The sequence below is a fragment of the Macaca fascicularis genome, chromosome 9 (genome assembly GCF_037993035.2).
Source record: "Macaca fascicularis isolate 582-1 chromosome 9, T2T-MFA8v1.1".
NCBI classification, from domain to species: domain Eukaryota; kingdom Metazoa; phylum Chordata; class Mammalia; order Primates; family Cercopithecidae; genus Macaca; species Macaca fascicularis.
This window is the reverse complement of record NC_088383.1, coordinates 20606498-20631877: the sequence shown is the minus strand read 5'-3', so window position 1 is coordinate 20631877 and position 25380 is coordinate 20606498. Positions and strand designations below refer to the sequence as shown.

General features: G+C 37.1%; 1 protein-coding gene across 1 annotated transcript in view; it reads right to left on the bottom strand.

The window, feature by feature from the left end:
* Window positions 1-1958: 1958 nt before the first annotated feature.
* Window positions 1959-25380, bottom strand: part of MALRD1 (MAM and LDL receptor class A domain containing 1) — a 673535-nt gene continuing 650113 nt past the window's right edge. The window contains exons 40-41 of the mRNA XM_074000837.1: window positions 5658-5733; window positions 1959-2279 (exon numbers count right to left, since the gene is read on the bottom strand). Coding sequence (XP_073856938.1) covers window positions 2178-2279; window positions 5658-5733 — 178 coding nt within the window. The 3' untranslated portion in view covers window positions 1959-2177. The remainder of the gene's footprint in view (window positions 2280-5657; window positions 5734-25380) is intronic.

Genomic DNA, 25380 nt, shown 5'->3' with positions numbered 1-25380 from the left:
CATTCTCAGCAAACTAACACAGGAACAGAAAACCAAACACAACATGTTCACACTCATAAGTGGGTGTTGAACAATGAGAACACATGAACACACGGAGGGAACATCACACACTGGGGCCTGTTGGGGGATGAGGGGCTAGGGGAAGGAGAGTGTTAGGACAAATACCTAACGCAGATGAGGGGATGAGGGGTTGATGGGTGCAGCAACTCACCATGGCACATGTATACCTATGTAACAAACCTGCATGTTCTGCACATGTATCCCAGAACTTAAAGTAGAATTAAAAAAAAAAAAAAAAAAAGAAAGAAAAAAAAAGAGTACGCTCATCTCTGTTCTTTGTTGATTTTCTGTCATTAACCTGTATTTGGGGTTCCTTATATGTCACAAATTCAATATCCCTGTGAAGCAGGCCAGTTGAAGTTGTAGAATAATCTTTATTATCTTTTGTGTAAGGAATTGAATTTTCCTACATTTTTCATGTAGTAGCCTCAAGAGTTCTTTACTGAGACCATAGCTGAATTTTAATTCTATTCTTTTTAAAAGAATACTGTATGCTTAAGCAAATATGCTAAATCTATGTGGATAATATTAGCAGTTTTAAGCTAAAACAAATGCAACTTTCAAAAGCGTCTATGTCCCACAATTCCAGGATTCAGACTGAGTCAAGGACAAGAACAACACCTGCTACTACTACTGACCTTTCCTCGTTTGAATATTTCCGGAATCAAAAGCGTTAGTGTCAATATGAAAGCAGCAATTAGAAAAAGATAATACAGAGCAAAACAATAATGCATTCAAAAAATTAATTTAGATAAAATTTGAGATTTACTGCAAGATGATAAATACTATTTCCCCGCCAGTCTGTACTTTTACAAAAGACACTAATAGAATAATGAAACTTACACGGCATACAACTGACTTTCTATTCTGCTTAGAAATGTCCCAGATAATCGCGTGGTAGTGACTCCCAGCTTTTTCTCCTCTTCAACCCCTTGAGGGCAAGGGCTGGGCAGATTGCTAATCCATTCTATCTAAATCCCCTGAAGTGATTGCAGGGCACATTACTAGAGAGAGGAACATTCCTTTCCTTTAGATGCTGATTGCTGCCTAATAGATATAATCCCCTTCACCTTTCCTAACTTCAATTTCATTTAAGCACCTCCAGTCATCTGCTTCACAAGGTGCCTCACAGATACTCTCAGCCCCAAGGGGTATAAGCGAAGGGTTCCAGCCGATCACGGTGGGTGGCCGCATTGCCTTCGAAGTAACTGGCTCAGCCTGAGCGCCACGTCTATGCGGGCCAATAAGAAGAGTGCTGTGGCGGGAAGTGCGTGGGGGAAGGGATTTTCCTCCTGGTCAAAAGTGAAAAGCAGAAAGAAATGGGCCTCTCTGCCTCCGAACTTTACTGCGAACACAACGATGCTGCAGCTCATTGTGCTGGAGCCCTCACCTAAGCTGTAGGGGAGCTAGCCTGAGAGCACAGGCTGGGAAGTGAAACTCAGCAACCGATAAGGTCCTTACTGGGGTCATGGAAGTGTTCCAGCGACCATTCTAACAGGGGCTCCATCTCCTAATTTCCTGGTTTGTGGGGTAATGATTGTCACACGATTCAAGACATTCGCTTGGGGGGTTTTCAGTTTCTTGCAGCTGCAAGCTTCTTAACTCCTAGCTTTAGCATTATTTTTATGTCTGTAGAAAAGTATTAATTATTTGAAAAAGGCAAGAATAGGAGGATAATTTATCACATTTTTTTACAACATGCTGAAACAACTTATGATTATGTTGCCTTGGATTGCTGTGATTTGTCCATTTCTACCCGTATGTATACCAAGTCAGTTCACCTGTGTTTCCAAGCTGTACGGCAAAGAAAGAGCATTTTAAAACTTCTTTGTATTCAGAATCTGAAACAAATTGATTCATCATTTAAAAAAAGATAAAATCAAAGCAAAACAAGAAACTTGATTAAGTAGTAATTTTATTAAAATATTCAGATGTTCAGTGAAGATAAGGTACTGATTCTGATTCCATATAAACATTCTCTATATTCTGTAAGAAGATTCATTCATAAATGTTATAATTACACTGGCATTTAAATCCTTTCTCTTTTTACCATTGTAGAAGATGAGTTTCTATTAGATTGTGGAGACTTCAATTTTCTAGCAACTACACATTTTGGATCAGACTTGGTCTTGATGCTGCTGTTTGAGATGATGTGACAGGGTGTCCAGGCTTCCTGATGTTGTGCCATATAATGGATTTGAGAAGGAATAGACAGAACTCTGAAGATGAAAAACACATTTGAAAGGGTAGGATTTTAGGCATTAAAATAAGAAACCTCTTTAAAGATCACGCAGAATGCAGCAAAGGTCCTAATGGATTTTCACTGGAGTAATAACTAGAACATCCTTGACTCTTCCTCCAGCACTTATAGCCCACACTGCTTGAGTTTCTGACACAAGCCTAGATTCCATGTATCCTGGGGTCCTCTGGACTTAGGCACCACTGCCTCACCTCTGGTGGGGTGGGGAAATGCAATGACCAATATTTTGACTACTTCTTTCTCTGATGCTGGTTTCACTAAGCCTTCTGTATTGAATATAGTTAGGTTAGACAAAACAAAACAAAACCAATGACTTTAAGTATACAAAGCCATTTTATGTAAGTTTAAATGCCATTTCATTTAAGTTTCCTGTAAACTATAATTATATATAATTATATAGTTTACAGGAAAACCTAAAATTTGTGAAATTCTATAGGACAAGCAGTCTGGCTTCTTCAACAAATAATGTGCAAGAAAAAAAAAATAAGAGAGAAAATAGAACCTAGAGATGAAAAGAGATTTAAGAGACATATCTACCCATTTGGATACATCTACCTTCTAAAATTTCCGATTTTTAAAATACAGCAACAACAACAAAACCCCCGTAGAAAACCCTTTACATTTTAATGAGGCAATTGGGGTAGGTTGAACAGTGAGTGTTTGATGGCCTCAAGACATTCTTGTTAAATGTTTAGGTATGATCCTGCCGTTATATTTTTAAAAGTCCTTGTCCTTTGAAGATACAACTGGAGTCTTTACGGTTGAAATTAAATGATATCTGAGATTTGTTTGAAAACCTTCTGGAGGGTGAGGAAATGGAGGGCAGTAGAGGTGAAACAGCAATGACCATGGGTTGGTGGTCCTTGAAGCTGGCTGATGGGTACATGGCAGTTGCTTACAATGAATATTGCCATGAATATTGGCATGAATTGCCAACGAATGTTGCCATGAATATTCTCTCCATTTCTGTATCAGAATGTGAGCGTTTTCTCCAAGAATTAAAAAAAAATAGTTTGAAAGATAGATTTAGAGAAGTCTGTCTTTCTGATGATAGGGAAAGTAGACCTAGTTTGATTAATACAAAGTCATTTGCTTCTGAAACAATCGAAATCAAAATAGCCACAAAGGCCAGGAGATGTGCCAGGATTTCTTCTTTAGCCATTCATAATGAAAGGAAAACAGAAAACGAAAAAGGAATTTTTCTTTTATCAAAATAGAAAATAAACATAAGTCACTTCCGAGGTGCTCTCCAGTCATCCATTACGCCACCACACTCACACACAGTGGAAACCATCTTGAAAGTAGACTGAAAGGTGGGTCTTTGATGGAGACCCCTCCTGTGCTTGCTGAGAAGTACAGATCTGAATGCAACAGAACCCATCTCCGTAGAAAGTAAAGAATCCATAACACCTACCGAGCCACTTTTTACTTACTACAAGTTTATGAGACACTAATATAAAAAATATAAAATTTAAAATATCTCACTTTAATTCCTTATCTCAGGTGTATCTTTCAGGCAGTAAAAGTTAAACTAAGTTGAGGATAAAAAATACTAAATGTTCTGACCAGGTACAGTGGCTCATGCCTGTAATCCCAGCACTTTGGGAGGCCAAGGATGGTGGATCACCTAAGGTCAGGAGTTCGACATCAGCCTGGCCAACATGGTGAAACCCTGTCTCACTAAAAATACAAAAATTAGCCAGGCGTGGTGACAGGCACCTGTAATCCCAGGTACTCAGGAGGCTGAGGCAGGGGAATCACTTGAACCCAGGAGGTGGAGGTTGCAGTGAGTCAAGATCATGCCATGGCACTCCAGCCTGGGAGACAAGAGTGAAACTCTGTCTCAAAAAATAATAATAATAAATTTTCTTTCTCTAGTAAAAATGAAAATATATTTATATTATACCATCCTAGTTTGTCAAAAAGATATATTACATTTGTTTTCTTAAATATGTATGTGTTTTTTATCCATGAAGTAGGTCTACCTTTTCATTTTTACTCTGTCTTACTTGTTGAATCATCTAAATTCATTTTCTCTGTGCTTTAGGAAATCGTTTACTTTCTGTTTTCATTCCTCCCAAAACAATACTAAAAGTGTGTATCATATCATTATTGATTAAAACGCAAAAATAAAAAAGTCAAGTGTTTTGTTAGGCTTCAACCACAGTACTCAAGGCTCTTAAACTACTAGAAACCACCTGACCTGATACCTTGCTACTCATTTTCATAACCAAGAGCAAGATAAAAAACTATGACCTATTTTCATAAAGAAAAAGAATAATTAAAACTTTAGCTTTATGTAACACTCACTTTATAAGGAGTGAATTTTATATAGCTCTAAAATCAAATGTAATAAAACTTTTAGAGTTCAGAAGTGGTGTGTCATAACTAAATTTACTTTATATCCAGATGAAGTCTCATAACACTTAAGAAAGGAATGGGAAAAATAAAAAGAAAGGAACGAGATGTTGATCAAAGAGTGCAAAGCTTTTGTGCAAGATGAATAAATTCTGGGGATCTAATGTATGACATGTGACTATAATACTGTGTGATATACTCAAAATTTGCTAAGAGAGATCCTCAATGTTTGCAGCGCACACACACACACACACACACACACACAGTTAACTATATGAGGTGACAGATATTTTAAATAGTTTTGTTGTAGTAATCACTTCACAACGTATACTATAGTAAAATATAATGTATACTTTAAACATATAAAAGTTGTATTTGTCAACTATACCTAAAAATGACTTAAAAATTAAAAAAATCTAAAAAAGTAACAAGAAAGGTTTTCCTTGCCATTTTCTCCCTGCTTATACAAATAAGGGATAGCCCCAAAAAGGTCCAAGGAAGATGTAATACATTCTCACTTCTTTTTTCTCTTCTAAGTTATCAGGTAATGGCCCTCACTAGTCACTCTAAATTTAAACAGAACATAGAATGCTATCCTCTCTTTTGTTTTTGAAAATAAAATATGAAAGACATTCAATTAATAGTTACTATAAGTAACTGACTAATACTCTGTTGGTTAAACTGATATTTTCCAGATTTGTCAGCTCTTTTTGAGTATAAACAGTGACCACAATGCCATTTAACAGTGAACTGAACTTACAAGCAGACTGAAGCTGTCCTGAAATGGACAATTCTCATGGCATATTTGTAGAGACGGAAACTCCTTTCTACCCCCAACTGAAATAACTCCACTAAAACGTTTCTTTTAGTTATGACGTAGAAACATGTTCAAGCAACACTGGTTCAGTGTGTGTGTGTGTGTGTGTGTGTGTGTGTCTGCATTTCTGTGAAATGATACAGTTCACCCTTTGCCACTTACCTCTGTTTTCTCTGGGTCGCTCCAGTTCCCGTAAACTGGATTGACAAAGGCACAGTTACCACTTCCCTCGGTTTTCCTTAAAGCACACAGGCCATCAAAAAAATTAAAAAATAAAAAGTATTCACATTTACCATAGTATATTTTCAGGTTATTGTTTGTTAGAAACTTTTGAGACACGTTGTCTAGCCAGCACACTTATTTCCATGAATGTATTACCATGAGTAAAGTTAGCTTGTTTTTTATTTTTTTTTTGCAGGACACCAAGGCAACCACATTCATGAAAGCAAATGTAATTTGAACTCTGAGTATTTAGATCCAAATGAACCCAGGCAAGTAAAAGAAATGGCAAAAGTTAGTAGTCTGAATGTTGATTTCTTAAACTATTACTCAGTGCAAAGCGTCTAACATTTGAAAGAACAATGTAATATGAAGCTGTACTAGTGATAAAGAAAGGTCATCTTGAAGTCCTTGACACTGCAAAGTGCCAAACCACTACATCCTGAAGACTGTTTTCCATGACAATATCTGTCATAAAGATCTGTAGCACATGAGTCATAGTCCTTAACATTTTCATCAGCAAAGTTAAGTACAAGTGTTCTGAAAAGTTCTTTAGGGTAGTGTTTCATGAAAATCAAAAACAGCAAGCCCTTGGTAATATCCCATATCAGACTAGATGTGCATAATTCACTATAATTAACTGGGTTCCATATGATTATTTTCCTTTTATACTTAAGAATTAATAGACTTATTAGAAGACACACAGCCCTGGACTACTTGGTGACAACTGATGAAGAAAAAATGTCCATCATAGGAACAACAAAAAATAACCAAAAACTAAATACACACACACACAAACACACACACGAAAGGATCCTATACCTGCCTGTGTATACGTGCACACACACACACACACACACAATGGAGAATGGAAGACCAATTCCAGGATGATTTTTTTAAGGGTTTAATGACAAGAGTAACAAGTATATAATGTATGATAACTGTATAATACAATGTATAATGTATGTATAATATATATTTCTTGCCTAATCAGGACATAGTGAAAATTAATGTTTGTCAGTAATATAATTCTAAGTCCCAAAATAAAATGTACTAAAAAGGAGGCTCTTACTGATTGGATTTCTAAAAACAAACTGCCATAGGCATAACTGCCTATTGTCATCTACCAAACCACATGGTCCTTTTCAAAGAAACTGCAACATCAGTGAGCCTAACAGTCTAATCTGGCTAATTATGTTTGGCTGGCAATATATTTTCCCTGTGGATTCAGTGTCTTTTAAGCTTCCTGATCTCCACTGGCTTAAATATACAATAGATTAAATGTTTCACCCTCACTGCGGGTACATTTTGCTTATTGATGAATCGGGCCATTTGCATCTATTTTGTGGGTTATTCTTGAAAAAAGTCTGAACTGAGGCAACAAATATCTGTTAATTCCTTAAGCACTAATTGAATGCTTATTAGTTGCTCTGATTAATTTGAATAAGTTGTGTTTGACTCTTTGCCTTTACTTTGTTCAAGACTAGTATACGTTAAATTCTTGGAGTAGTAATCTTAGTACACAGCAGGGTTAGCGCATGAGCTGAGCCAGGGATGATCTTAGAGTTGAGACTGGGTAGGGAGTGAAATACAGTTTTGAAATGTATCAAAATACCAAAGCAGGAAAAATTGGACACGGAAGTAGGGATGATCAAAACAAAATAGAAATTAGGAACCAAGTAAAGATAAGACAGCCGCTGACACCAAGAGCTCAGAAAATTAATAGAGGCTGAAATCAGGCATGAAATCAGGAAGCAGGAGGAAACCCAAACCACAGGGCTAGACAGGACAGATGGCCAAAGGCCGAGCATGCAACCAGGAGCTGAAGGGACCAGCTTGGCCATCAGTCACAAGGATGTGAGGCAGAAGCAACACAAAAGATCTTGATATGAAGCAATTATTTTTGGCCTTAAACTGCTGGGACTCCAGATGACCCAGACCATGGTTGGCAGGCAGAAGCCAGGTAAATTTATGTAATTCTCAGCCCTCTTAATTCAATTATTGAAGCTGCTTGTCTTCTGAAAGGGTTTTAAGTCTGAAATAATTTTCCATTAAAATGAAAAAACAGCATTTGAAGGTGTCTGGCCTTCAAGATTTGGGTAACTACAAAGAAGGAAGATATTTAAGAGTAAGGATGTGGAGTTGTAATAAAAGAAGAAAGGGTTTCAGTGTGAGTATTGGGAGGTGAGCAATGGCAAATCCTTCCTACTGCAACTTTTGTTTTTTAGTAGTCTCAAATTGCTTTTATTTTTCCCAGATCGAAGATATATCTCCCATTCTTGAAAATCCCTGGATAATTAGACTTACATTTTAATGTCTTTCCTATTTATTTATAAGGTAAACTATTATACACACCGTCCACAGATTCTTCCATGAAGGAAATTGCTAATGTCACTCTACATATTTACTATTTGAAGTTTAATACTATGATTTTCCATCTTCATCACCTATGCCAATTTGATATTCAAATACAGGCAATTTTAGTTAGAATGGTGGATCCTTACATGAAGGAAATAAAATGTTTGTTTCATTATAAAGTTTTTGGCCAGTTCTGAAACTCAATGGTGTAATGAAGAGTCTTCATCAGGCCAAAAAAAAAAAAAAATGCAATGTTTGACTTACTGTATTTGTCAATATGCTGGTAGCTCTTAAGGAGGAGTTGATTTTTTTTTCCCCCTACCAATGAATAAGTGAGTTGTAAGAATTGAGGTTCTAAAGAATATAACCACTTCTAGGAATAATGATGATAAAGGAATTGACTTAGAAATTTTGAGTAGAGGAAAGGAAGTTGCATGGATCATATAAGTTTTTCTCCCTTGACTTATCATGCATTCACATAAATTAAGTTTATCTTAGATCCATTATGTGCAGATGCCGTGCGAAGTGGAATTCTGAATGTGCGAAAAGAGACATATGTCAGTGCAAAACTAAGATAATTCTGATGGCAATTTCCAATTTTAATTTAGTGAGCATATTTATAGTTCTAATGCAATTCACTTATTAACTGACAACATTGTTTTAGTGTTGATAAAAGCATGGAAGTGTTTATAATAGTCTGAAATTATTACAAATGGGAAGGAAGAAAAGAAGAATAAAACAAAGACCAATCTATGTTATATCCAATACCAATAAACATGACTTTGAGGGGAATGTTTTACATTTTTATTTTTAACAGCTTTATGGAGCTATAAATCACATGCCATACAATTCACAAACTTAAAGATACAATTCAATGTTTTCAGTAATGTTACTTTTATTAATTTCTAATTAAGAGTGGTAACCTATATATCACATAAAATTTGCCATTTTAACCATTTCAAGTATACAACTCAATGCCATTAATTCCATTCACAGTGTTGTGCTACCATTACTACTATTTCCAAAATGTTTTTATCACTCTGAACTGAAACTCCATGGCCGGTAAGCATTAACACCCATTCCCGTCCAACCAGTCTCAGGTAAACTCTGATCTACCTTCTGTCTTTATGAGACTCTAGGTACCTCATCTAAGTGGAATCATACAGTATTTGTCCTTTTATGTTTGGCTTATTTCACTTAGCATAATGTTTTCAAGATTCATCCATATTGTAGCATGTATCAGAACTTTAATCATTTTTATTGCTGAATAATATTCCATTGGATGTATATGCCACATTTTGTTTATTCATTCATCTGTTGATGGAAATTTGGGTAGTTTCCATCTTTTGGCTACTGTGACTAGTGCTATGGTGAACATTGCTGTATGAATATCTGCTTAAGTCTCTATTTTGATTCTTCGAGGTGTATAACTAGGAGTTGAATTGATGGAACACTTGGTAATTCTTTTTTAACTTTCAAGGAACTACCAACTGTTGATAGTGCTGCACCATTTTACATTCCCACCAACAATGTGAGGGTTTCTATTTCTCCTCATCCTCATTAACACTTGTTATTTTCAGTTTTTAAATTATTATTATTATTGCTATCTCAGTGGAAGTGAATGGTATCTAATTGTGGTACTGATTTTCATTTCCCTAATGACTAGTGATGTTGAACATCTTTTTATGTGCTTATTGACTATATGTAATCTTCTTTGAAAAAATGACTATTCTAGTCCTTTGCCCATTTTGAAATTGGGTTGTCTTTTTGTTCTTAAGTTGTATGGATTTTTATATATTCTGGATATTAAACTTTTATCAGTTACATAATTTTGAATATTTTCTACCATTTTGCAGATTGTTTTTTCACTCTCTTGATAATGTCTTTTGTTGCACAAAAGGTTTTGATTTTGATAAAGTCCAATTTACTTATTTATTTTTTATTGTTGCTTGTGCTTTTGGTGTCATATTTAAGAAAGAATCAATTTTCAAATCCAAGATCATGAAGATTTACCACTATGTTTTCTTTTAAATGCGTTATGGCTTTAGCTCTTACATGTAGCTCTTTGATCCATTTTGAGCTAATTTCTGTATGTGGTGTGAAGTAGGGGTTCCATCTGCATTCTTTTGCATGTCAAAATCCAGTTGTCCCAATGTCATCTATTGAAGAGACTATTTGTTCCCCATTGGATGGACTTGGCATCTTTGTCAAACATTGATCATGATAGATGTATGGGTTTATATTTGAATTTACAATTCAATTCAATTCAATTCAATTCAGTTGATCTATATGTATGTTCTCATGCTTCATGCCAATACCACACAATTTTGTTTACTGTATTTTTGTAGTAAATTTTGAAATTAGGAAGTTTGAGTTCTCCAACATTGTTTTGGCTATCTGGTACCCTTGCAATTTATAAATTTGAGAAGAGGTTTTTCATTTTTGCAAAAATGGCTGTTGGAATTTTCTATAGAGATTGCCTTGAATATGTAGGTTGCTGTATTAGTCTGTTCTCATGCTGCTGTGAAGAAATACCTGAGCCTGGGTAATTTATAAAGGAAAGAGGTTTAATTGACTCACAGTTCCACAGGGCTGGGGAGGCCTCAGGTAACTTACAATCATGGCAGAAGGGGAAGCAAACATGCCCTTCTTCACACAGTGGCAGCAAGAAGTGCAGAGCAAAAGGGGGAAAAGCCTCTGATAAAGCCATCAGACTTTGTGACAACTTACTCACTATCATGAGAACAGCAGCATGAGGGTAAGCACCCCCATGATTAAATTACCTCCCACTAGGCCCCTCTCACGACTTGTGGGGATTATGGAAACTAGAATTCAGGATGAGATTTGGGTGGGGACACGGAGCCAAACCATATCAGTTGCTTTAGTTAGTATTAACATCTTGACAATATTGTCTTCCTTTCTATGAACTTAGTGTGTCTTTCCATTTAGTTAGGTCTTATTTAATTTCTTTCAATAATGCTTTGTGATTTTAAGTGTATAAATCTTTCACCTCACTGGTTAAATTTATTCCCAGGTATTTTATTCTTTTAGATGCTATTATCAATAGAACTGCCTTCAAGATTTCCTTTTCTGATTGTTCATTGCTAGTATGTAGCAATACAACTGATTTTTGAGTGTTGTTTTAATACCTTGTAACTTCTCTGAATTTGTTTATTTGCTCTAGTAGCTGTCTTGTGGATTCTTTGGGATTTCTTATATGTAGAATCATGCCATTTGTGAATACTGAATTTTACATCTTCTTTTCCAATTTGAATGCCTTTTACTTCCTTTTTTTCCCAGTTCCTCTGGCAAAAGTTTATTTTTGATAACCACATTTATCCCTAGCTAAGTGGGGCTATAAAACTTCCTTAATATAAACAATTTTAAAGCTAGTGTATAGGAAAATTATTATGGCAATGTTTGGACAGTTTCAGGGTAGAATCTGATTGCCACTTAAAGTGAACATCTTTAGACTAGCTAAGTGAATAAACCTTTATCTGGGTTGAAAGGAAACAAAGGTGACAGTGAGACTAGCTGTCACTCCAAATGCTGACGTGTCTAGGACAGAGTGACAGCACAATGTTCCTGCTGAGAGGCCTGTTCTTCAAAATGAACATCCTTTTACACACGTTGCAAGTTTGTTAATTTTTAACATACACTTTTATAATTTGTTTTACTGAGTATTTTCACTTTATTTACTAAATTGATTGCCATTTTTGGTGATAAATGAGTGATTTAATTTCTTTATGTTAACTACAGACATGTGTTTGTTTTTGTTTTTGATTTTCCCCCTAATTTACGAGTAAGTCACTTGGTGTGTCTGTAAAACTGCTCCTGCTGCTTAGTGAAATTCACCAAACACCAAGTTTCCACTACCATCTCATGGGAGTAACACTGTGACAATATGTTCATATTTAAAATTAGGTTTAGAAAATATTCAAAGAAAAATGAGCTCAAAACTTTAACGTTTTTTTATTTTTTATTTTTAGAGACACTGTCTCACTCTGTTGCCCAGGCTTGTATACAGTGGTGTGATCATAGCTCATTGCAGCCTTGAACTCCTGGGCCCAAGTGATCCTCCGGCCTCAGCCTCCTGAGTTGCTGGGACTATAGGTGCATGCCAACACACCTGGCTAATTTTTTAATTTTTTTGTAGAGATGGGGTCTTGCTATATTGTCCAGTCTGGTCTTGAACTCAAAATTCCTGTTTCAAGCAATGCTCTTGTCTTGGTCTCCTAATGCACTGGGATTAGGGTGTGAGCCACTGTGCCTGACATGAGCTCAAAATGTTAGCACAGATTTTTTAAGTGAAAGGGAATACCATTTGTGAGGGTCATGGATGATTGTTTCCGTCATATCTTGGTGGATTGTGCTATAAAACTTCAGTGTCGAAACCTGTCCACGTGAAAGTATGAAGAATCATACTGACTGAAATTAGGATAATTACAATGCAGGTGTCAAACGATGTTAATGGATAAACAAAATAATTTATCTATCAAAAGGTATTTTCCCTGTATTTCTTGTGAGGAGGCGTTGGTCCTCATGCTTCCATGAGGGAAATGATTTCTAAACATTGTTTGTAAGATGTCAGACAATATCCTAAAATCCGAGACACAATTGTCATGAGTTAAGTGCCTGAAAGGAATTGATGCTCTCCAATGTGGTAACTCACTCCTTCAGATGGTGGAAAGAGAATTTCTTAATGTTACTTATCATTTTTCTTATTTACTTATCGACATTCACCCAACATGTCTAGGACACATACTATGTGCCAAACGTTGCACTGGGTCCTAGACTTACAAAGTTGATTAGTATACGGCTCCTACCTCTAGAGCTTTTCAGAGGGTGGCAACTGCTGGTTTCTGTCCTTAGATGAAATGCCATGTTTATAAAGTGCTTATCACAAGTAGGTGCCTACCGATAGTTGAGTGCCATTCTCTTCAACTTCTTTCCTTATGCTTTCCTCCTTTTGTCATTTACATCTTCTTTTAAACTTCCTACTTCTTTCTCCTGACCCCCAAATTTGTGAAATGAAAGGACATTGGTATAAAGAACAATAATAAGGAGGTGTCAAAATTAATAATCACGGTACTACTTTGAACTTTTTCCACCTTTTTTTTTTTTTTAGAGACATGGTCTTGCTCTGTCACTTAGGCCATAATACAGTGGCATGATCCTAGCCCACAGCAGCCTCCAACTCCTGGGCTCAAGAGATCCTCCTGCCTCAGCCTCCTGACTAGCTGGGACTACAGGAATGTGCTATCACACCCAGCTAATTTTTAAATTTTTTGTAGAGATGACATCTCACTATGTTGCCCAGGCTAGTCTTGAACTTCTAGTTTCAAGCAATCATCCCACCTCAGCCTCTGAAGGTGCTGGGATTACAGGTGTGAGCCACCATGCCTAGCATTACTTTTAATTTAAATAAAATAGATTTATTAATTTAGAGCCTGGCAAGAACCTTTGCAATCATCTTGTCTCTGTCTTCTATTACAGATGAAGCAACTGAGATTCTCCCCCAACTAGACTCTAAGTCCTCTGAGGGATAAGGAACATGTCTGGTTTCCTCATCTCTCTGTCACAGCACCTTGTGAAGGCCTGGAAGACAGTAGGAATCAACTGAGTGTTTGTAGAAAGAATGATGATAATTATCTATGGTCTAAAGGTTTAGTGATGAAATGAAGCCCACTAACTTCTCTCTGCTTATTTCCACCCTCAATGATATATTTCCTCAACCCCCACGGAGGAAAGACAATTCATTTTTTACTATTGTTCAATAGAGCCATGTTTGTATGTAGCTTCCTGTTCTGCTTAGCCCAAGACAGTAAGTGGGTCAGGAGTACCCTCTGCCCTCTGTTTTTGTTTTGTTTTGTTTTGTTTTTCTTTTTCCATTCCTTTTTCACCTGCTTAAGTGGCAGCCCAGAGTAGCTTGGAGGCTTCCCTGAAGATGAGCAGAGTACAGTAGATTAGGCATGGCCTTTCTATTTATTTCTACTATGGAGAAAATGAAAAAGTTATATGGCTGGAAAGAAAAATCACCTGAGTACTAATTTGTTATTTTACAATATTTGAAAAATAAAGACCTGTGTTCCTCCTATGTATTTCTTTTAAACAATGAGGGGTATGGAACATCTAGGCATAAACATCAAGGTCTTCAAGTGAATTTTCAGGCTGTGAAGAGTTTGATTTGTTACTACTAGGGAGAGATGTTTCCTAACCATAAAAATGCATGTGACTTTTTTTTCAAGGCTGCATCTAAATTATGTAAGACAATAATTTCACTAGTGGAAATAGAATTCATTTATTCTGGAGTCATGCCTATTACATTTTATTTCGTTTAGTGTAATTAATGGTGAATCTGAGTTGTCCCAGGGAAGTAAATCTTAATTCTCCTCTTCCTACTTCCACCTCTCTCATTTTAAAGTCTTCAATTAGTTTTCCCCAAATGTTTCGAGTCTTAAGATTTAAGGAATTTGAAGCCTTTCCCAACGATCTAATCTTCCAGATAAAAGGAAAATACAATACAGCATTCCAATCAAAATAAAATATTCCTGGGTTTGTTTTTAATTATACCTATTTTTAATGTTCATTAAATATATTTCCCACTGCCAAGAAGAGATCTTTTTAGAAATGTTTGTTTCTTAACCAGGGTACTGTTTTTTCCTCCTCCTCCTCCTCCTCCTCCTCCTCCTCCTCCGCCTCCTCCTCCTCCTCCTCCTCCTTCTTCCTCTTCTTCCTCTTCCTCTTCCTCTTCTTCTTCTTTCTTCTTCTTCCTCCTCCTCCTCCTCCTCCTCCTCCTCCTCCTCCTCCTCCTCCTCCTCCTCCTCCTCCTCCTCCTCCTCCTCCTTCTTCTTCTTCTTCTTCTTCTTCTTCTTCTTCTTCTTCTTCTTCTTCTTCTTCTTCTTTCTTCTTCTTCTTCTTCTTCTTTTTTTTTTTTTTTTAACTTTGTCTCATCCTAAAAATCAATGAGCAATGTTCTTTAATTTTTTTTCTTCCCTGGCTTTATAACCTAAGGAAATAGGTTTTGTGGTTTGTTTACTTGTTCATTTTTCACTTGCAGTAATGATGAGAGATTGGTGCCCTGTGTTTCCAATGTAACGCTCGGTCTCAAATGATTCAATGTATCATCTTTCTTTTCTCAAAACCTTAAAGTGTTATTTTACACCTGCTCTCTGATGATTTACAGTCCATTTTTTAGCCTGTTTGAATAGACTGGTTTTTTCAAGGAAAGTAATCATAAATTTTAATTTTAGGCACTATTTTGTCCTTTTTGTAATAAAGACTGATTTATAGCATTTTACAAAAACAATAGCACAGTAAAACAACAGAAAACAGATAAGAAGTAGGTAGGAAGTTGGAGAAAGGGAATCTGAGAACAGGAAAATAGAATTGAGGCAAAGGTAACAAGATGGACAGTTCATGAAATGGCTATCATTGGAGTATGTATATTTATTAGAGGCAGGACGCAACTTAAACTTTAAGATTCTAGAAATCAAATTTAAGCAGGACAATCAATTACGCAGGCTATAATTTCAAAAAGAAACAAACCAGATACTTAGAAGCACCTTTTCTCTAACTCAAGAGATAAAGTATTTATTGTGTGGATCCTGTTACTGCAATCTAATGTTACAAAGTAACACGTCCCTAACCATGTTATTTTAGGAAAATCAGCAAAGGGTTACACTAGGTTGTTTCAACGAATACTTTTCAAACATCAAGCTGAAACGATGCCAAGATGTGCTTCAGTAAAAGCTACCCAGAAAGTGTTGGCAAGGAGGGAGGGGAGATTTTATGGAGATCTTGAAGCACAACAATGCCTTAGAGAATTTGATTTTGGGGGCATTTTCATATATTCATGTTTATAATAAAAAAGTCAACACCAAGCTTATAATTTATAGTGCATCATTGCAGTGTAACACATTAGATCTGTTATAGAAGTCTACAGGTAGAAAAATGACTTTGTGCACAAAGTCATAAGGTAATAGAAGAAATAAGTTGAGTCTATGAAGTCAACCTATTCTCATTGAGTGTACACTCCCATAAAATACGATGTTATCTGACTACTGCTGAGGGAGAGAGAGAGAGAGACAGAGAGAAAGAGAGAGAGAGAAATTAGAATGTAAATAACAAACTATCTAATGGTCTCTATTCCTGTCAAATGATGATTTTTTTTTTTTTTTTTAATAAACAATCTGGAGGAAAAGAAAGAAAGAAAAGAAGCCAATTTGAAAAAGCAACGATACATTAAGGGGAAATGTCTATGAGCTCACATTTTCATTCCAACTCCTTGTTCATTTCAGGAACAAACTGAACCAAATGTTTGGGTGAAAAAGTTCCGAAAGAACTGGGTTTGCAAACACAACCAGAAATGCCACAAAAGGCAGAGGAAAAGATTAATCACCCGGGGTCACAAAACCAAACAATTGGAACACCAAATTTTGCTAAACTCATTCACATGATACAGCAGCTGCTTTATTTTTCTTCCACTCTTTTCGGGCAGGAAATAAATATGCTGACCACAAAACCGTCACTGTTTAAGCAGTCTTGCTGTGGCAGAGCATTTTAATGGGAACATGCCCAGGAATATGGAGGCAATTAGTAGGAATAAAGCTGACCCAGGTTTCTGTAATTTAACCTTAAAGAAAACCCAGGCTGCCAATGGGAGCTCCGTCTTCACTCCACTTCTCAAGTGCAGTGTTAGCAAATTCACAACCACCTAATAGAAACCAGATGCCTAGCAGGAAAGTTCCTTTGGAAATATATTTGATAGTGTATATATATTTTATATATATGTATATATTTTTGGACAGTGTCTTGCTCTGCTGCCCAGGTTGGAGTGCAGTCGTGGGTTCACAGTTTGACCTCCTGGACTCAGGCAATCCTCCCTCCTCAGCCTCTTGGGTAGCTAGCACTACAGCCATGTACCACCATGACCAGCTAATTTTTTGTTTGTTTGTTTTGCCGAGATGAGCTTTTGCCGTGTTGCCTTGAGCTCCCGGACTCAAGCAATCCTCCTGCCTCGGCCTCACAAAGTGCAGGGATTACAGGCCTTAGACACAATGCCTGCCCTAACAGCACGTTTAAAAAATATGTCTTGACCTAGTAAAATTATTGGAGTCAGTCTTTAGGTAATAATTACAGAGAAAGACAAAAATGCATATAGAAAAAGGTTTATCACAAATTATCAATAATAATGAAAAATTAGATGCAAGCTCAATGTCTAATAGGGAGAATGGTTAAATGACGATCCATGTACTTGACACATCAACCTTTTCAAGTCATACTTTAAAGAATATTTAGTGGTATAGGGCTATGATATGGTTTGGATATTTGTCCCCTTCAAATCTCATGATGAAATGCGATCCCTAATGTTGGAGGTAGAGCCTGGTGGGACCTGAGTGGATCATGGGGGCAGATCCCTCAGGAAAGGCTTAGCGCCACATCCCCTTGGTGATGAGTGAGTTCTTGCTCTGAGTTCATGCGATTTGGTTGTGTAAAAGTGTGTGGGGCCTCCTTCCAGTCTCTTTTGCTCTTGCTCTTGCCACATGATGTGCTTGCTCCTGCTTCGCCTTTTGCCATTAGTAAAAAAGCTCCCTGATTCCTCCCCAAGAGCTGAGTAGATGCTGGCACCAAGCTTCTTATACAGCTTGCAGAATTGTGAGTCAATTAAACCCCTTTTCTTTATAAATTATCCAGCCTCAGCTTCAAGTATTTCTATTTCTCCTTCTTTCTTCCTTCTTTCTTAATTGATGAGGTTTTGTTTGTTTGTTTGTTTGTTTGCTATATTGCAGAATGAAATGGGTCAACAACTGACATACTGCATAAATCAGTGAACCAATATTTTCTAAATGTAACATGCATGATACTACAAAATCACACATAGGTAAGTGATCCATTCAAAGTGAAAAATAGACCAGTGAATTTTTAATGTAACAGTTCAAAAATTCTATGGATGTGGTTTCAGATTCTGCATTACAACTGCATTTGAAGAAACTACCCCATGTAAAGTTTTGGTGTAATAGAAAAGTATCAATAATTATCTCAAAAGCTAGTAAAATACACCTTCTGTATTTTTCCATTCTTGCATTGCTATGATGAAATACCTGAGACTGGGTAATTTATAAAGAGATGAGGTTTAATTGGCTCACAGTTCTGCAGGCTGTACAGGAAGCATAGTGGCTTCTGTTTCTGGGGATGACTAAGGAAATATACAGTCAGGTGGAAGCAAGCATGTCTCACATGGCTGGGGCAGGAGCAAGAGAGAGTGGGGGCAGGTGCCACACAGTTTTAAACAACCAGATCTCACAACAACTCACTCACTATCAGTAGAACAGCACTGGGGGGATGGTGCTAACCCATTAATGAAAACTCTGCCCCCATGATTCAATCACCTCCCACCAGGCCCCATCTCCAACAATGGGGATTACAATTTGAGCTGAAGTTTGGTGGGGACACAGATCCAAACCATATCACTTCCTTTTTAAAAATACGTATCTGTGTGAGGTTGAATGTGGTTCATATATTTCAACAAATCCAGATAATGGCTTTAATGCAGAAGTGGATATAAGAATCCCACACTAGCTCTCACGAAAGGTTTGTTTTAGTTGGAGTAGTGATATGATTTGGATGTCTTGTCCCCTTCAAATCTCATGTTGAAATGTGAGCTCCAGTGTTGGACAGTGGGCCTACTGGGAGGTTTGGGCCATGGGGGCAGATGCCCCGTGAAGGGCTGCTTAGTGCTACCCTTGCAGTAATGAGTTCTCACTCTATGAATTCATGAGAGATCTAGTTGTTTACAAGAGCATGGCACCTCCTCCCTCTCTCTCGATCACCCTTGTCATGTGATGCGCCAGATTCCCCTTTGCCTTCTGCCATGATTGTAAGTTTCCTGAGGCCTCACCATAAGCAGATGCTGGCATCATGCTGTTTGTACAGCTTGTGGAACCGTCAACCAAATAAACCTCTTTTCTTTATAAATTACCCACCCTCAGGTATTTCTTTATAGCAATGCAAATGGACTAATACAAGTAGCTTTGTTCTACTAAGCACTGCGGGTTCAAATATGAATAAATACTTATTTATTTGGCTAACATATACTTTTCCTTTGATAAATTTTTGCTAGTTACCTGTTGTGGAAATATTTTTTTCTCTCTCTTTCTTCAACAAATGTGATATCCCAAAGCCCCACAGTTGCTAAAGGTCACTTTTAAATAGAATGTTATATTTCTCATATATATATATATATATATATATATATATATATATGAATGTTACATTTCATATATATATGAATGTTACATTTCATATATATATGAATGTTACATTTCATATATATGTATATATACACCATATACTTTAAATATACAAATATGTTTTCATAATAGGTTATAATGGATATCTTGTCACTTAAAAAGCTATTAATAAATATAATTGTATATATTTCTTAGTTTAATTTCATATATGGTAAGTCTTGATAGGTATAAACCACCTTAAGAAAACTCTTTGGGGTCTTCAATAAGTTTTAAAGGTGTGATGGTATGTTTAGACCAAAATGTTTGAGAATGGTCAGTATAGCGAAATAAGGAGAAATAAATTTCACAGCAATTTCAATTTTAAGAGGAAAGAGTGCATGTACATATTTATACATTGATAAAAGTTCAAAAGAAGATACATCAAAATGTTAACAGTATGTAACTCTGGGTGATGAGATTAACCAACATTTTAAATTCTTTTAAACCCGTGTAGTTGGATTTCCCAAGTTCTATTTATGTGTCAGTTGTGCATTGGAATCTCAGGGTAGGGGTGATAGTTTCACAATTTGGAAAGATCACAAGATGTGTCCCCAACTTGAGCTCCCCACCTCCACCCTGCCCACACACCTTGTAGGACATTTGCCTAAATAAAAGATGAGATCTGCACGCCTCATGATTTTCACGTTCCCTGTTTTGCTGACTCCCCTCTTTTATCATCTCTTCTCAAGCTACATCCTAGCCCTGCAGTACTACTCATCACTTTTTGGACGTGTCACATTGATACGGCAGGGGGACAGGGAAGAGCTGGGTAGAGAAGGGCAGGTCCCTGGCGAGGGCTCCACCCCCAGGACTGTGCCAACGGACCTAGGTGAGGACAGGCATTTCTGTGTTCTTGCCCAAATGTTGCATTTCCCAGACCATCCTGGCCTGCCAAGCCCCCATCCTGTGCCTATAAAAACCCCGAGACCCTAGCGGGCAGACATACAAGCAGCTGGATGTCGAGAGGAACACACTGGTGAAAGAATACCCAAACAGATGTCAGTCAGCAGAAGCCGGTAGACACTGGCAGGCCGACCAGCAGAACGAGGCGGAGTTTGGCCGGGGTGGTTGGAGGGGAGCCCGGCCACTGGGCAGCCTTACTCCAGGGGAAAACCACCTTCCCAATCCATTCCCTTCTGGTTCCATCATCTGAGAGCTACCACCACTCAATAAAAACACTTGCAACCATCCTCCAAGCCCAAGTGTGACCCGATTTTTTCCAGTACACCAAAGCAAGAATCCAGGAAACAGAAAGCCCTCTGTCTTTGCCATAAGGCAGAGGGTCTAATTGAGCTGGATAACACAAGCCGCCTACAGACAGCTAAACTGAAAGAGCATACTGTAACACATGCCCACTGGGGCGCTGTAAAAACTCAACCCCAGACACTGCTGTGGGGTCGGATCCCCACAACTTGCCTGTCTGCATGCTCCCCCTAGAGGTTTGAGCAGCAGGGCACCGACGGAGCGAGCCCCACACACCCATTGTACGCTCTGCAAGAGGGATAAGGGGACTTTTCCCACTTCAACATTTTTCTTAACTCTTGCATTTGCTTTTGAATGCCTTTCTCATTGGCCAGAACCTTTGCCAACTCTGGAGTCAGACTGACCACTTCTCTGCATGCCACTGTGCATTGTGCATTTTACCATGATGACGAGTAGTACTTTCTCTCCTTGCAATAAAATATTTTTCCAACTAGATTGCTCTATATGCAAACTCACTCTACTTTCCTTATTATATTCTCTTAGACATATAATCTCTTGGGTTGAAAATGAATTGCAATACCACTGTCTTTGTGATTGCCCTTAGCAACCACCTAACAACTTGCTTCTTAAATATTTTTCAGACAATTAAAATTTGACAACCTATGTAAGAATCTGTACAGAAAAATGGACTTAGTGGCATCAATTTATTTACATTCATGTCTCTTGAAGATTAACTTCCCATGGGCGGAGCCAAAGTCTTTATTTTCCCAGCTTGCTTAGGAAACATTATTTGAGCTCCAACTATATGCCTTATCCCCTACCACAGAGCTACTCAGAGTGTGGTTTATGTATGGTTTTGGTCTTATCTGGATATGGTTCCAGGATCAGATAAGTATAAGAATGGAGAATATATGTTTAGAAACATTCATAGCAATTTGACAGAGTAATTTTATGTCTGTTGATGATAAGAATAAGAAAGTTGGACTAGTATTTTTTGTCTTTTTATTTCCTGTTTCTTTTTTTGTGTGTGGTTTTAAGGACTGGAGAGTTTAACAGGCAAGAAAGAAGGAAGAAGACAGAGACAGAGGGAGGGGGGCTCCTCCAAAGCCAAAAGAGGAGACCCCCTCTTTATTTCTTTTTTCTAAGAATTCTTTTTTTATTATATTTTACAAAACATTGGTATATAATGGATTGGAAACAAAAACAAAAACAGAGCTGTTCCTTCAACACACATCATTTGAGTGGCTCTGTTCTATTGACACAGACATGAGTAAATATTGACTTACCTGGTTGACTTCTTTTTTTCATTCAACTTGGTTTTGCTAGCTATCTCTTCGAAAAATATTCTTTTATCTTCCTTTCCCCTTATGAATGTGATATCTCCAAGTTTCCACGGTTGGAAAGGTCCAGGTACTGTCTAACCTTCTCTGACCAGAAGGAAATATTTTTTCCTTACAAATTACTCTATATGAAAACTCACTATAATTTTCTTATTGGATTATTTTAGACACATAATCTGTTTAATTGAAAACTAATTCAATGTTGAAGTTAATTATCAGCTTTCATGATTTCCCTTAGCAATCACCTAGCAGCTTCCTTTTTCCTAAATATTTTTAGACGATTTAAACTTAATAGCCTTATGTAAGAATCTGTCTAGAAAAATGATCTTATTTCATTATGACTCCTGAATATCCACAAATTCCTTCACATATATCTCACTTTGGGTTTATTAATACATTTAAACTGTTCTGAATCTACGAACAATTTCAGCTTTCAGGACAATGGAAACATTGAAAAAGGCAATAAAACTGCATTTTCTTGTAGTTATTTTTAAATATCCTATTTAAAAACAAATTATAGGCATACAAAGATACAATTAGGATTTTGTTTGGTTTCTTAAAAGTGATCTTTCTCTATTAAACTCCTAGTCAATTGCCCACTATTTTTTCATCCATGACCTGTGTTCTGTTCACACTAACCATGCAATTCTGAAGCTGACTCAAGTGTTTCATAGAGCTGATGTTTATGGTTTCTTTGACTAAACACAGAAATTGATATTTGTCTTATTTGAGTTCCTTTCTCAGGAAACCAACCATCAGGCCTCCCAGATAGTATTGAGGACCTGAAACTCATCAGACAACTGGATCTGGACAGTGAGATGTCAGACCCCTCACCCATTACGATTTTCCAACTGACCACCTGCTCCCTGTTGACCAGCTCCTCTTCCTTACCCCTCTCTAATTCCTGTTTTCCCACAGATGGTTATATTTCTTCTCTGCTAATCCCTGATTTTAATTAGTCAGGGAGATGCATTTGAGGCTGATCTCCCAACTCCTTGGCTACAGTACCCCATTAAAACCTTCTTCCCTGGCAATACTTGTTGTCTCAGTGATTGGCTTTCTGTGCAGCGAGCAGCAGGGCCTAGACCAAACCCCTGGTGTTTCAGAAACAATTCCCTATCACAGTCTGTGCCATACACATGTACACAGGCTGCTCTATTTTTGGGGATGGTCTTCTTTGACACTTGGTGGATTTCAATCTATGAGTCCAGGTTGGAGTGATACAGCACCTCTGCAGCAACCCTTTCTCAACCTTCCATAGTACCATTACCTTCAAACCAAAGACAGTCTCTCCTCTCCCAGTGCTTTCTATGAAGTGCCTGTATATGTTTGATATATGCTTACTGCAGTGCTGAGATTATTTGCTTTTATATATACCTCCGCCATTAGAGTATAAACTACTATTTATTCTTATATTCCTAGCCCCTAACACAGTGACTAGCAAATAATAAGGGCAGATGTTTGCCAAAAAAAAAAAAAAAAAAAATAGAATGAATTGCTAAGAGTTTCTGATTTATGTGTTTCTTTCTTTGAAAAGATGAAAATAAAGTGGTCTTTGAAGAACTTTGATTCATTAGTGAGCTTGAAAACCAAACACAAGAAACAGATTGTGGAAGTTGGAAGAGGGTCCCTAAGGATGCATTTAAGGAGAAATGATGTGACAGAAGATTTGAAAGTAAAAAAAGAGTCTATCAGGAAGATAAGAAAGCAATTATTAAACAAAAATTAAGATGCCGATCTCCCTCCCAAGTTTCTAACCTTCGGTAACATGATTGATTCACACTAGTCAAAGGTGCTGAATATATTTGCTGCATGCCATTGGAAAACTATATAACTTAAAACTAATAAAGCACCTCACTTCTCTTTACTGTCTTTCTTCATTTACCCAAGTCACCTCTTTTAAGAGCCATCTCTGATTTGGCTACAGCACATTCATCTACACTGATTGCTTGTACAAGGAAACAGTGCAACCCAGAAATGTCAGAAACTGAAAGGTCGTCTTCTTGCTGTGTAAGATTTACTGTGAACGGAGGGAGGATGCTGAAATATGCTACAACCGTCGCTCCAGGGACAACCTCTGCCAAACAGAGATATTATACTGACGAAATGATAATGGTGAAATAGCTGACAGACCAAATAATTAGAATATGGAGCCGTAATACAGTAAAGTAGTCTTCACATATTTTATACAGTTTGTATTGTTCTATAGATTGTTTGGAGTTTGTGTCCAATGAAAATGGATTAAGAACAACCTGGGATACTCAGCAATAACAACACACAAACACGTGTATACACACCAATGAAGCTTGCGTTATTCAATAAAAGTGTTCCTGATACATTGCATGTAAACTGATTTTGTATGGTCGAATAATATCTTAAATGACGAAGGAATTCATTAAATAAATATGAGATATTAGTTAAAATACATGTGAAATTTTAAATCATGTTCCATCAGTAAATACAATTATTACTTTTTAAAAAAGGGTTCATTATGCACTCATTTCTCTAAGAAAAATAATGCAAGAGTGACATCCTTATTAGTAAAATTGGTAAATAGGTTGTCAGCTGCCAGGCACTGCTTTTCAGGAACTTAGGGGCAGAATCTGTCACACATAGACATCCAAATTAAATAGTCTCAAGTGAGGGCAATATTGGAATGACTGAGCACAGTCCCTCTGCTTGTTTTGTTTTGTTTTGTTTTTCAGATAGGGTCTTGCTTTGTTGCCCAGCCTGGAGTGCAGTGGTGTGATCATGGCTCACTACAGCCTCCAACTCCTGGGCTCAAGCAATCTTCTCTCTCAGCTTCTGATTTTGCACCTGCCCAACATGTCATTTATAAAATTCCCACAATGTGTTAGGGAAGATGCAAGACATGCCAATGGTGTCCCTACTTTCCAGAGATTTTTCAGCAAATAGAATTACAACACATGAGCCCCAGACTTTGTTGTTTTAACCATCAGCCTGTTGTGTAGTTAAGACCAGCATACAGATAAAGTTGCCGAGTGTCTCATCTAATCGTGAATTGTAAATTAGGCATCTTTTTAATTTTTAAAATGAGCATTAAATCTTTCAGGGAGTTGTAATGCAAAGATAAGTGTAGAGCACTACTCAGTCAAATTAAAGACACCCTTATAGCTGAAAGATTTAACGCCGAGTTACACTGCAACTAGGGAATACTTAGGACCCAAAAGAACTAAGCTCAATATTCTGTTTAAATCATAGAATTTCAGAGCTGGGAAAGAACCGTAAAATAATTTATTATTTCCCATTATGTTGTTGGAGTGAATGGCTCATAAAAGATATTAACTTTAGGCAACACAAAGATTATAATTTTATAGTTAAATTTCATATTGAAAGTATAATGAAAAAAATACATATTTAGACAGAATCTTGCTCTATCATCCAGGCTAGAGTGCAATGTCCAATCTCCAATCTTAGCTCACTACAACCTTCACCTCCTGGGTTCAAGCAATT